This window comes from Lytechinus pictus, chromosome 10 (genome assembly GCF_037042905.1).
Source record: "Lytechinus pictus isolate F3 Inbred chromosome 10, Lp3.0, whole genome shotgun sequence".
In the NCBI taxonomy this organism is placed as follows: Eukaryota; Metazoa; Echinodermata; class Echinoidea; order Temnopleuroida; family Toxopneustidae; genus Lytechinus; species Lytechinus pictus.
The window spans coordinates 8313322-8327486 of NC_087254.1; the positions used below are offsets into that span (position 1 = coordinate 8313322).

The window sequence follows — 14165 nt, forward strand, 5'->3', positions numbered from 1 at the left end:
AAAATTAGTTCATGTACATGTACAGCGATATAATACAGTGGTACCCCTAGGCCCGTATTCTGAAGTAAGGCTCAACATAGACCACGGTCTAACTCTGATAAAATTATGGGGAGCCAAAAGTTCAAAAATTCTGTTTCATTTTTTGTATTATATATTTCTTATGTTTACTATTTTGTTTCCTTTTGCCCTCATAATGAAGAAAAATACTTCAGTTATCATTCCCAAACAATCATGAACAATTTGGATGTCATATGAGTTCATAAATTGAATGTGTACTGTTAGGGATTTGTGCTCCAATTGGCTCTCCATAGTTCAACCACAACTTTAAACCAGGGTTTAATTTAAACCCAAGTTCAGATTATACGGGCCCTTGTGTTTAATAGAATTGGTGGTTAATGTTAAAAAGAAAAATTACAGAGAGTCACATACAAAACAAAGAAGCATAAGAAATATTATTTTGCTATTTTTATTGTATTTTCAGTCATATTTCATACAAATTTTCCTTGGTTGTAAGATCCATACACCATCTGTTCAAATATTTTGAACATCGAAACAAAATAAATCTGGTAAAATAAAATTGATCTCAAAATCCAACAAGTGGAATGCCTCTGGCCGTCTCACCTGCATCACGCGATTCAATATAGCAGCAGTGCAGATTTTGAAAACTACTATAACTCGCACAAGATGTTCAGTGATACTTGGTTACTCTTATTTCCAAATTTTATGAACTAGACCAATACACTTATAGAGATATGATGGCAATTCAACAAATACCCCCAACGTGGCCAAAGTTCTTTGACCTTACATGACCTTTGACCTTGATCATGTGACCTGAAACTCGCACAGGATGTTCAGTGATACTTGATTACTATAATGTCCAAGTTTTATGAACTAGACCAACACACTTTCAAATTTATGGCTGTAATTCTACAAATACCCCAATTTGGCCAAAGTTCATTGACCCTAAATGACCTTTGACCTTGATCATGTGACCTGAAACTTGCACAGGATGTTCAGTAATACTTGATTACTATTATGTCCAAGTTTCATGAATCAGATCCATAAACTTTCAAAGTTATGATGGTAATTCAACAGATACCCCCAATTCGGCCAAAGTTCATTGACCCTAAATGACCTTTGACCTTGGTCATGTGACGTGAAACTCATGCAGGATGTTCAGTGATACTTGATTAACCTTATGTATAAGTTTCATGAACTAGGTCCATATATTTTCTAAGTTATGATGACATTTCAAAAACTTAACCTTAGGTTAAGATTTTGATGTTGATTCCCCCAACATGGTCTAAGTTCATTGACCCTAAATGACCTTTGACCTTGGTCATGTGACATGAAACTCAGGCAGGATGTTCAGTAATACTTGATTAACCTTATGGCCAAGTTTCATGAACTAGGTCCATATACTTTCTAAGTTATGCTGTCATTTCAAAAACTTAACCTCAGGTTAAGATTTGGTGTTGACGCCGCCGTCGCCGTCGCCGTCGCCGTCGGAAAAGCGGCGCCTATAGTCTCACTCTGCTATGCAGGTGAGACAAAAACGCTTGGTCATGATATCTTGAAATAAGATTATACTTGATAAAAGTGATTCTTAATTATACTGGTATACTCATTTCCATTTCATATCAATTGTTCCCGAAATGGATGTGGTACATTTCCTAATAATAGCATTATATCACCATACATATATTATGCATATCTTCAAATTACTTATACATATGAGCTTATGAAGCACTTATCATAAGTGTTCAGTTAATCATTCATTTGTTACAAACTGTTGGTTAAAAAAGAAAAATGGAATGCTGTCGCAATGCTAGAAAGACAAAAATGGTTTCAAATCAACAACTAAACTAAAATTTCTTTTGATAAAGTTCTGACATTCTCGACTCTTGGAATGATACTCAATATTATTGGAATGAATTTCCAATTCACCTAGCACAATAGGATAATCTCTGATTACATAACTAATGTGCATCAATTTGAATAGTATTGATTACAAATGGGCCAAAAGCAAATTTGTCAATTTCATTACTGGTATTAAAAATAAACAGAACTGATGAAATCATCATCCATATGAATACCTACACATATGCGTTACATGTGTGTGTCTTGAATTACGATCACAATTGTAGATCTATATCCATAAACATATGTAACAGCTATGTGACAGTTACAGCATTATCTGTATAGCATAAAGAAAGATCTGTTTATTACAAATACATGATACTTTTGGAACGCACTGGAAAAGTATTACACTGTACTTCAATTGTTGATTGAAGCCATTTGGGGGTGCATATTAAACACAAGTTATATATCATTTAATTAAACCTCTATCAAAAACCTGCATGTTCATTTGACTACATGATGTACAGTTGAGCCTGATTCCTCTTAGATATATGACTCTGACATTACTATTTTTTTCAGAAGGGGGGGGTCAGGAGGGGGTCAAGGGTTTTAAATCTTCATGCCCCCAACGCTGGCTTCCAGAGATGACTGATCCCAGATGACCATCTGACCATCCATGCCGACGGAAGAAAGCTTGGTCACAGCCTCCTTGGCACCAGTGTGGATGTTCAGTTGACTGGTATAGGAAGGAGGGAAAAAATAAAAAATATCTTTATTTATTTAGTATTAAGTATTTTATTACATTATTTGATCTATAAACATAGATACATGATACAAAGGTCCAAGGACAACAACTGCTCATGGTTGCAATAATTACAACATAAGCACATACGCAACTGAATAATAACAACAACCAAACACATTATTAAACAAGGAACATACAAATATACATTCCATACAACCATAACTAACGAAAATCAGTATAACGTCGAGGAGCAAGCAAAATTTTGATCACAGAAGTTATCAAATCATTATGGGTTTTTCTTTAGCTGACAAAAAAATATCCTGAAGATTATGGAATAAAAATTTTAAAAATGCACAGGAAACTTAATGTTCCAAGAGGTGGGTGGGAAAAGAAAGAAAAAATGAATAAATTGGGTAGCTTTGGGGGAGGGGGGACCCAGAAAAATCATTCCTACAAATGACTTAAGACAGATAAATTAACTTGATCTGACGCTAGATATTTTCAAGTGTGCCACAAACCCAAAATCATTTTCCCCAATACCAAAAATATCAGACTTTTTTTCAACCTGTCATGGTTGTTGTTTAATCATGTCAATCACAGAGGGTTTACACAAAGGCAGTCATGTTGGAAGACAAACAAAAACTTGTGCATCATCCATATCCTCTTGAAGCGAAATTCTCATTATTTAAATCTCTTGAATTGTGAAACTTTTTTTTAAATAAGAATTCAATGACTTTATCTTCAATTTAAATCAAAACTTATTGTACCACAGGAAAGAGTTAATGTCCCCCCTTGTACTGGTCATTTCATTTGTATAAATCAATCGGATTAATAAGTGAATTTCAGACCTGAAATGATCAACAACAAAAAACAATTCTTCCTCTCTTTTCTCTTGTTACTCATGCAAACATTTTGTCCTCCCCAAAGTAATAATCATAAAGATTTTAGTTGGAAGTTAATTTATGATACTTCAAGAGAAAAGTTTGTTAAATATAATTGCCTTTATACACCTTGAGATGTATTGAATAAGTATTGATAAATTATTAAACTCTCACGTTATTAAACGTGAGAGTGGACTTACTATCACAGAACACCATGACAGCAAATTACTTTTATATTCTATGAGCTTTTATATTTATTATTTCCACATTGGAGTGATTGCTAAATTTTGTGGCCACTTCATTCAATTTTGGGGCATTTTTTGCTCAACAAATCATGCAGAAAATACAAGTATCATCATAAGGCCCTCTGTAGAATAATCATTTTCAAAATGTTTTTAATATCATTTATGGCAGAACTTAGAGTGACGCTAGAAATATTGTTGCCCCAAAGCATGCCATTTCGTGAATTTTAGGGGCAATCAAGTCTGTTATCAGGGTGAAATCGCAGTGGCACGACATATGGTCCTGTGACATTTGCTCCGTTCTTAATATCTCAGAAAGCATAGGGTTAGAGTTAGGATTGTTATACAGTTCTTTGTTCAGAATAATGTAAAGATTAGGATTAGGGTTTATTTAGTTTTGGAGGTTAGGTTTTATTTTTGGCTGAAAATGCAGATTTTCCATCAGAGAAATTGTCGCCAGAAAAAATGCCATGGAATGGAAATGGCTTGTCGCCCGCATGCATGCCTTCCCTACACTGCTATAACACTTACTTGATCGAGTTCTGGTGAACGGATGCCTTCTTGGAGTCGTCTTCGGTGGTGGCTTTCTTGTCCATGTTCTTAAACTTTGCCATGGCACTGACTGCACCTGCGGCTTTCTTCTTGACGATGCCCACCTTACCCTCAAAGGTGATCTTGTTCTTGTCATCAACCCTGAAGCGCATCAGCTCGCAGTCGTGACCCTGGTTGACAAACAAGGATGGACGGAAGGGATATTCATTTTATAAAATGGATATAGGGATCCTGATCTAATGCTGTGCTGAGAACCAATCATGTGATATGCGTCATTTCTACTGTTACGTGGACTGCGTGCATACTTGTCCCAGCAGGCATGCATTTTTTTTCCATACAAACATTTATTCAGAAAGTTGATTTGCACATATATGCGTGCTTCTTACCCATGGATATTCAGGGAGGTATACGTGCAAGGCAGTGGCAAATTATACCTCTTCAAAGGTGTGTTTTCCAATCTTATGTCTTCTTTGGCATTCTTATCAATATACCGTATTGTATATTTATTTCAGAAGAATGGCGACTGCCACAAAGTTTTGTTGATGCAATGTGAACTAATTTGCCTTGATTTTTCTTTTTTTAATCAAGTTACCAGTGTTTTTGTTAGTAATAGTGGACTACCAAAACTAGATTAGGTTTGTAGATCTAATGTACACTTAGATCTAGACTATTGTTCACACATGTAGATTCTATTTGATATATGAAACAAGGATCCCCAAATCTTATTTTATAAAGCAATAATGTGTGGCGTTTGCTCATACATCGGTTCAAAACAGCTCACTTGATAACTTCAGAATTGTCCAAAGCCACTCCCCTGCATTCCATGGCTATAGACAATTACTAATAAAAAGTTATCGCATGCGCGATTGACCCGATGCACTCAAAGTAGTGCAATATTAGTATGATACATTGAAACTATGGGGGAAAGGTCATTTTGTAATGCTGCCCTAAAAATTTATCATGCAATCCCATCTTCTATTAGGGAAGCCTCCCCATGGTCTACATTCAAAAGTCACCTAAAAATTCATTAGACTTAAGACTAAAGGCCACCGCACATCTTACGACCTGATTGGTCTACGACTGGCTTGCGACTGAGTGAGGTGAGATGTGACGTCACAGCTCTTGTCAGCTTGAGAGTCGCAGACCGGTCAGAGAAAAGTCGCAAGGAAAATCGTAAGGATTTGACATGTCGAATCCTTATGACTGAATCGCAAGCTCAATCCAACTTCTAGCCAATCAGACAGCAGAGTTGCATGACGCGTATATGATATACAACACTCATACGCAGTAGTAAGCGCCATGTTCTTAGTTGCTATGGCAAAAAGCGCATGCGTAAGTCGCAGACCGCTTGGTAGTCGGATCGCAAGGTGTGCGGTGTTGAGGCTTATGACTACCTTGCGATTCATCTCCACTCACTCAGTCACAGACCAGTCATAGACCAGTCGGGTCGTAAGGTGTGCGGTAGCCTTAAGTGGGTATTAGACCATGTGTGGTATCAATCAAACAATTATCGCAGATCAATTGGGTTTAACCCATGGATATATCACACTTCTCGGAAAGTAGCCCAACTGCTTGTCAATCAATTAATATAAATGAAATGATAGCATGTCTTACCCCAGCTACGATGGTGCTTGGTCCTACCCACTGCAATGTCAGGCAAGGCAGGGAGTTCAAAAAGAAATTCACAGCATTGGCATCCTCGCCACCGCAGCCTACGTTGAGAGTACTGTCATGACCAACCCAGGCAAGGCGTGTTCCACTGCTATCAAAGGACACGCTGTGGATCCAACCACCTTGGATAGACAAGGAAAATCAAGGATGAAGAATTCTTTGTTAGGAACAGAGGAAGGGGGCAGGAGCAAAGCCCAGCGAACACTACAAGATCCGATTTTCAAAGAAATGGAGTTCGGAACAGTGATATGCATACTGAAATTTAAATTATAGTCTATTTTGAGCCTCCCTGTTGGAATAAAACGCAAATTCAATTCAAGACCTCATTAGCTGTGACATGAAGCCGACTTGGCTTTGGTACCTAGCATATATACAGTAAAACAAAGCAAACTACCCCATGCTATAGTGTATTGAGAATCAACGTGTTACCAGGGCATGTGACATCCTTTATTTTCTTTTTGTGCATTTCCGCATTTTCATGACCATATTTCAAGGGAGCATAACAGAAAAACCTCCACACACCAATCTGGATATAAATCAATTCATGCTACCCAAAGTCATGACCAAATGAATACCTAATAGGCCTCAATGAAATCAGGGTAAATTAGCCTTGGTCATAAATGTTTGGAACCAATTAACACTGAATTTTATTTGGCAAAGCAGCCACATCTTGGCCCCTCAAAGTCCGATTCCAACCAAATTTGGTTGTGGATGTTCTCCAACATAGATATTGAAAAAAAAATTCTGAATGCAAAACCAGTTTTTGGAAACATCATCGCTTCGGTACTCTATATATCTGATGCCATGAGCAACCTCTAGAACACTTCCAGTCACTCGTACAACATTGCATTTGTTGCAAACATACCACCAACTACAGAACGACAATTTGCCTTGGTAGCCTTACTAGCCTCTCCACTCATCAACTTATCATTACAATAAAGCATATCCTTGTAACACTGGCATGTCTGTTTCAAAAGTGCATTGCAACTAGGAAAATTGCAGACAAGCACAGAGATTAACCACTCACCCCTGAAACTAAACTCTTTGAGGCAGGCGCCAAACGGGAGCTTTTTCCCCCAAGAAGTAGGATTGGGTTTGTCTTCGATCTCCTTCACATAGGCAGAGAACACTCTGTAATAAATGGAATGAAGAACGAAAATGATAGGATGTGTAAGAAACAGAAAAACAGAAAGAGTGGAATGAGAGGTAGGAGGGGAATAAGAAGGGGGAGGGGAATAAGGAAAGGGGAATGAGAAGGGGAGGGGAATGAGGAGAGGGGAATGAGAAGGGGGGAATAAGGGGTGGGGAATGAAAAGGAGAGGGGAATGAAAAGGAGAGGGGAATGAGAAGGAGAGGGGAATGAGAAGGAGAGGGGAATGAGAAGGAGAGGGGAATGAGAAGGAGAGGGGAATGAGAAGGAGAGGGGAATGAGAAGGAGAGGGGAATGAGAAGGAGAGGGGAATGAGAAGGGGAGGAGAATGAGAAGGGGAGGGGAATGAGAAGGGGAGGAGAATGAGAAGGGGAGGGGAATGAGAAGGGGAAGTGGGATGAGGAGGGGTTTGGAATGAAAAGGGGAGGGGGTGAGAAGAGAAAGGGGAATGAGAAGGGGCAGGGGAATAAGAAGGGGGTGGGGAATGATAAGGAGAAGAGAGAGGGGAGGCGACGAGAAGGGGGAGGGGAATGAGAAGGGAAAGGGAATAAGTAGGGGGAGGGACATGAGAAGGGGAAGGGAATAAGAAGGGGGAGGAGCATGAGAAGGGGAAGGGAATAAGAAGGGGGAAGGAAATAACAGGAATGAGAACGGGAAGTGAATGAGAACGGGGGGGGGGGGGTAATAAGGAGTGGGAGAAGGTGGAAAGGGAAGAGAGGAGAAAGAAGAGAAATTAATAACAATATAGGCGTAGAAGGGGAGGGGATGAGAAGGGGGAGGAGAATGAGAAGGGGAAGGGGAAATCGCCCGAGCCCCCATGCAATTTTTTCCCTGATACAAACTAACCTGACTTTGAAGTCAGTTGATCCGCATGCAAGGAGAATATTGTTAGGATGCCAGTCAACGGTGGTGACGGTTGAACGGATCGGCTTCTTGATGTGCTTGCTGACCCACCTATTTAACATAGACGATTAGAAACACACAATCAATATATACACAACAACAACAGAAATTCATTTTCATTATGGAATATAACATAGAGGCCCCTATTCTGAAGCCCACTTTAATTTAGACCATGGTCTAACTCTACTAAATTTATGGAAGGCCAAAAGATGTTTCTAAAGGCCACCGCACACTAGTCTGCTGGGCAAACCCTTCACTCGAGGTAAGGGTCTGAATGTGCAGTCTACTCTTGAAAAAAGAGATCCTTTCACGCATTTCTTTGGTCGTGCCTGGTATCCCCTCGTCAATGGACGTGCCCCCCCCCCCCCTGTAATTTGTTTTGATTTCTGATCCATAATGATGTTGTATTTAGCTTCTAGTACTGATAGCACGATTGAGTACCCACAGTATGGTTACATGGTTTCACTACGTGCAGCAACCTGCTTCATGTGCATTGGAATGCCGTGTTCACTGCAATGATGAGGGCACTCGAGCGGGCGAACAGGGCATGTTTCAAAGCCACAAGCAGTCAGGGGGTGGGGTATCTTTGTGTATGTATTAGTGTCTCTGTTTTATATGTATTCATTATGTATATTACTCACCAGTCATTTTCTTGCTCAAAATAGCAGATAGAGACCAATCTAGCCCCACTGCCTACAGCAAACTTGTCCTCTGCAGAGAAATGATTAAAAAAATGATTATATTCATTAAAATGTTTCAATCATCATAAAAATTAAATTTAAAAAAAAAAGCAAGAAGAAAATGAGATACAAGATATGATACAAGTTTCGGCTTTGCTGGCAATCAACAAGTTTATTTGCAATTTTTTTCAATTAGATATTTTCATATTATGATATTCATGATATGACATAAAAGGTTTAACCTATGTTTGCAAGACACTACCACTGAATATCACAGATCCCTGAAATTCAAACAACATGTAATCCATCAACTCTGTCTAATGAACAAAATATAAAGCAAGTTCATTGCACAACATGCAACAATTTACTATGATTTTTCTTTCTTCATATTTTACATGATCCGACGGTCCAATTTCACAAAGGTAGTTTCTATTGTACCATGGACTATGCAGATTTCTTATATTATCACACTTCATTGAAGCATGAATTTAGCACCCTTTGCCAAAAGCGTGCATTTATAATTGGACTTTTTTTAGTGTACTAGGTTTTTTTTTAAGCTTAATTATGTTTTTTAAAAAATGCACAGGTCCATGGTTTTTTACCATGGTACAATTGAAACTTCATTCGTGAATTTGGGACAAAAAGTTCAACTTCTGTGAAAAATGTGAAAATCCAAACAAATAATCCAAGCTTCATGTAACATGTAATACTTTAAGGCATGTAGTTGTTGCCATGACAACCATACCTTTTGGTGACCAGCGTACGCAGGTGGCAGCACGGTTGATACGAAGGATGACAAGAGATGGCTTCCATTCATTATTTCCGTTCAGACTCCACACATAGGCGTTACGATCCTGGACAAGATACGAATGAACTCATTTTATGCTGCAACATTAATGTTCTTCAGCTAAATATTTACCTACACTAGAGTATGAATCTGGGGCCTGTTTCATAAAGGACATACAACTGTTGTGACTTTGCCATTATGGCAACTACCATGGCAACAGGGCTTAGCAGTCAATCAAAATCAAGGTTACCATGGTAGTTGCCATAATAGCAAAGTTACAACAGTTGTAACTCTTTACGAAATGGGCCCCTGGACAGAAGACGAATGAACTCATTTCATGCTGCAACATTAATGTTCTTCAGCAAAATATTCAAACTACACTAGAGTAAGATCCTGGACAGAAGACAAATGAACTCATTTCATGCTTCAACACTAATATTCTTCAGCCAAATATTTAACTACACTAGAGTACTATCCTGGACAGAAGACAAATGAACTCATTTTATGCTACAACATTAATGTTCTTCAGCCAAATATTCAACTACTCTAGAGTCAACACTTTTCCATTTTCTAAAATGCATATTCCATTTTCTTCCATATTCTAAAGGAAAGATTCTGCATTCTTTGGTGATATACAGTGTACATGTACAAAAATGGTTCCATGTCATTTGCTCTGGCGATATTTGCTCCGCTATAAATTCCACACACAAAAGGAATAACTAACTTCAACCCTAGATTTAATACTATACCCTATCCTAAATATAATATAAAACCCTATTGCAACACTAACCCTACAGTATATCTTAGACAAAATAAAGCACGGAGCAACTGTCGAGCAACCACAAAATATCTTTAAAAATTAAAAAAAAAGTTCCGCTTAATATATATGATATATAATATGTAATGTATTTGAGCCCAGTTTACTAATCTGTGTCCAAAATATACTTACAGATCCACATGTTACGATCTTGTTACTGTTTGGGGCCCAGTCGATACTTGTCACTCTCTGTGTGTGCTGTATTGAGGAAGTGAAAGTCAAAAGTGAATGTTCATTTAAACTCCATTAGCCTATTTTTCATATAGATCTAACAAAATATAGCACCATCTAACATTTGATATGACAGGATATTAATCATAAAATTATTCATTATAAAATAGACATATGAAATAGTCTCCATGACGTCACTCACAATTTCTTTTATCTTTCTTTATACAATATTTCAATTTTTGCAAATATCAAACTCAGTTTCACATTAAAAATACCAATAAGAATATGCATATAACTGTTTGTGACATTAAGCAAAAATTGAAAATGTTATTACCTTCTTATTTGATATCTGATTTTGGTAAAAATACATTGAAAGCTTGTTTGATTTTTCTCTTTTAATTCAAATCAACTTTTTTGATGGGATGGATTTTCCCCTTTAAATGGCTAAGAGAGTGAGAGAGAGAGTGGGAAGAAGATACTCACTTCACCCAGAGTGGATTGTTTGACCCATGTATTGCCTTTCTTCTGGTAAATGTCTACCATTTGACTGTTGGCAGAAACAGCAACCTCTGTGTGCAAAAGAATGGAAAGAGTGTCAAAAGAAAATTCCTTTCTGTAGTTTGACTACATGGATGTGGTTGCTCAGCCTTAGTCTGCAATAACAGACTCATATTTGACACTTTAACCAATATCAATAATATCAGGTCTAGAGTGAAGACTAGATGCGAGTGAACACAAACGTGCATGTAATTCAGTGCCAGAGCTGCCTACCTTAATTGAAAAAAATTCTCTTTTTTTTATTTTTTTACTCTATTATCAAGCCTTAAATCCTATTTTTCTTTGAATTTAGAAAAACACACCAAAATCATACTTTACTGTTTGCGAGCAGAAACAACTGTAAATCACCTAAAAAACGTTTCCTTGTTTGTACATGACTTCCTTATGAGAAAAGGGATTTAGAGTTTTACAACTAAAAATCCTGTAGGCTATGCTGGAAAATAAGCAAGAAGTTGAAGGTACATTGGTACAGGGCAGAGTCTCTATATGCATTTGTAAATATAGATATTGAAATTAAAGAAGTAGAAAATTCAAAAACTTCAAATCATTGGATTGTAAAGACAGAAAATGCAGATTTATGGATTGAAGTCAGATTCACTTCATGTATTTCCTTGTAAAGGCAGTACATTTAGTCAAACTAGTCATTTTGTATTTTATTTCAATTTTGAAAACACTTCACCTTTAACTTATCACGTTACATCCACGTACTCTCAACCAAAATATTGAATAGTTAGCGGCATGTTTTTCGCTCAGTAATGTAAAAAGCATTGAACCTTACAGAATCAATTTGGGTCTGTTTTCACAGTGAGAAAATAACATATCATATGAGAAATGATTTCTACAACTCTGTGAAGATACCTTATTGAATACTAGTTTTTATTTTCAGCTGCATATGGTGACATATTTTGTGTTTAGAAAATTAATTTCTTTCAATGTCTTCTCCGAACTAATTTCAGACTTTCTCTCTTGATCTCTCTCTCTCTCTCTACATATATATATCTCCATAATTTTTCAGGATTAATTCTTAATAACATAGAAAACGAATATGAGCAAAAGGTTTGATTCCTGAACACATTGAATATAATCAATTAATATCAGTCTAGGCGCTGGTCCAAAAATTGAGATTGTCCCAGAAAAAAAGGATATCCTCAAAAACCAAGACAACTCATGTGTTGATAAATTGAGACTATCCTTGTTTATTGGGGACAATTTTTTGTTCACTTTCCCCTGCGGGACATTGACGGCAATTTCAGGGATTGAGACTTTGAGAGTGCTAAAAATGGATTCAGTGACCTCAATTCCCCCCATTTTGCCATCTATTTTCCCGACTTGCCTTCTTCCAATAATCTTGTTATGAAACGTGATGTTTACATTGACTAGCGCACTTGACTGGTGTCAGACTTGGCAGGTGAATGAATTTTTCTAAATTTTTTGTGTGGAGGAATCTTTGAAAACTGCGACGGTCCCTGTAAACTGGAACGATCCCAATTTTCTGACCAGCGCCTCTGCTGAACATAAACTTCTGTGCTAAAGAAAACCTGGATAGACGAAATTATGGAATGCTATACAAATACAAGGACAGCAAGGTATCTTACGTGATCGATCCTTGTTCCAGGCATGGCAGGTTATGGGTTCAACGCCAAAGCTGTGCTTTTCCATCTTAATTCAGTAAATTTTCTGAAAAAAAAATATTCAAGGGTATTTGTCTTCATTATGATTACAAAATAAGTTTTGAATATATTGCATTTTAATTAACACACACACAGTTACAGACCACAATAACTAGTCTGTCAGTCTTGAAAATGCGAATGATTGAGCTCAAGTCTAACTTCAAAGTCACAGCTACTGGCTCTGGCCTGATCAGTGTATTGCCATGGTATCAATCACTGAAATAGAATTGATGTCAAGTCAGATTAGTCAACGTCTCATCTTCAATCAAAGTGTGTATTTGAGTTTTGTCAGACGTGTATCAATCAGATATGATTAATTACGTCTGGGACCGACCTTTAACGTTACCATCCGAAAGACGTGACCAGGGCTCGAACCTCTGCATCAATTTGTAACTTCCCCGCATAGCTTGGATTACAGGCGCACGCCACAACGCCCAGAATTTCTAGCCGGGCCATGACGATCATGAACAGCTTCGTCAACGACATCTTCGAGCGGATTGCCGGCGAATCTTCTCGGCTGGCCCAATACAACAAGAAAGGATTTGAAAATGTCAATTTCAGTCTAGGCCTACACCCATACGACATCGTTAGTAATTCTTACGCACACAAATCAATCGGCAGTATCACGATTCCTTGATACAGACTTTTAAAATACACTGGGGGAAAAATCCCTTCGTTCACATACACACAGCACCCGGAAGAATGATATTTCTAAAACAAATACGAAGACACTCAAACATGTCTACTCCGAAAGTCTCCTTCATTTTCATTTGAAAGTATGAACACAACGAATATATATTTAAATATGTAAATCATACTCACGTAGTTTTGGAAAATGATGCCCTGCAATTTAAGGGAGAATTCTAATCCAAATTCGTGGACTCTGGTCAGTCTACACGAACTTGCTGAATTTCCGGGTTAGATGATTGATCGGCGCATAGATGGCGACCAATTAGCGCATCGAGCAATCAAATAAAAGCAACCCGGAAAAGGGCATTACTAGTAGTACTGTGTCTTTAATAAAATGTACGAAAGGAAGCCCCCCTGGTCCCCCCTATGTAAGTTGTGTAAGTTTAAGGGCTTAATAAGGGCGGCGGAAAGTATTTTCGTTTGGGGCTGCATATTGAACTCTTGCCCACTTATATGCCAAAAAGGGCATATTTGTGCAAAAACGGATGAAAATATCATCTGTGTGAAGAAGTTAAGTGAAACAGAAATAGAATTGCAGTCATAAGTTGAGCAAAGTTTTCTTTTTTAAAGTGATTTCTGATTGATTAATAGATAGGCCCATTTATTTAGGTTTTATTTTTTTCCATGAGCAAGCGGTTTGGAAAATTTCCAAATCTAAAATTGTAAAACTCGCTTTTTTACTAAATGGGAGCGCGAAGCACGAGCTGAAATTTCAATATACTGACCAGGAAAGGAACCTGCATTTAGTGACTCATGAATAGAATAGGGCCTACATCATCACACCAATC

At 37.7% G+C, this 14165-nt stretch overlaps 1 protein-coding gene across 1 annotated transcript; it reads right to left on the reverse strand.

Moving 5' to 3' along the window:
* Positions 1–450: 450 nt before the first annotated feature.
* LOC129269059 (actin-related protein 2/3 complex subunit 1A-like) lies at positions 451–13657 on the reverse strand. The gene is made up of 11 exons (XM_064105269.1): positions 13510–13657; positions 12613–12694; positions 10943–11028; positions 10421–10486; positions 9430–9538; positions 8646–8715; positions 7948–8055; positions 6979–7082; positions 5895–6073; positions 4260–4450; positions 451–2596 (listed from the first exon to the last, which is right to left on the reverse strand). The coding sequence occupies exons 2-11, from the start codon at positions 12674–12676 to the stop codon at positions 2470–2472; spliced, it is 1104 nt and encodes a 367-aa protein (XP_063961339.1). The 5' UTR covers positions 12677–12694; positions 13510–13657; the 3' UTR covers positions 451–2469.
* Between the last annotated feature and the right edge of the window lie 508 nt (positions 13658–14165).

What these genes read in the sequence shown, in the direction of transcription:
- LOC129269059 (XM_064105269.1), bottom strand. Translation starts at nt 12,676, where the DNA reads ATGGAAAAGCACAGCTTTGGCGTTGAACCCATAACCTGCCATGCCTGG. An exon ending in CTGGAACAAGGATCGATCAC is followed by an intron (nt 11,029 to 12,612) that starts GTAAGATACCTT and finishes TTTTGCACACAG; the next exon opens with AGGTTGCTGTTTCTGCCAAC. An exon ending in AACAATCCACTCTGGGTGAA is followed by an intron (nt 10,487 to 10,942) that starts GTGAGTATCTTC and finishes TCCTCAATACAG; the next exon opens with CACACACAGAGAGTGACAAG.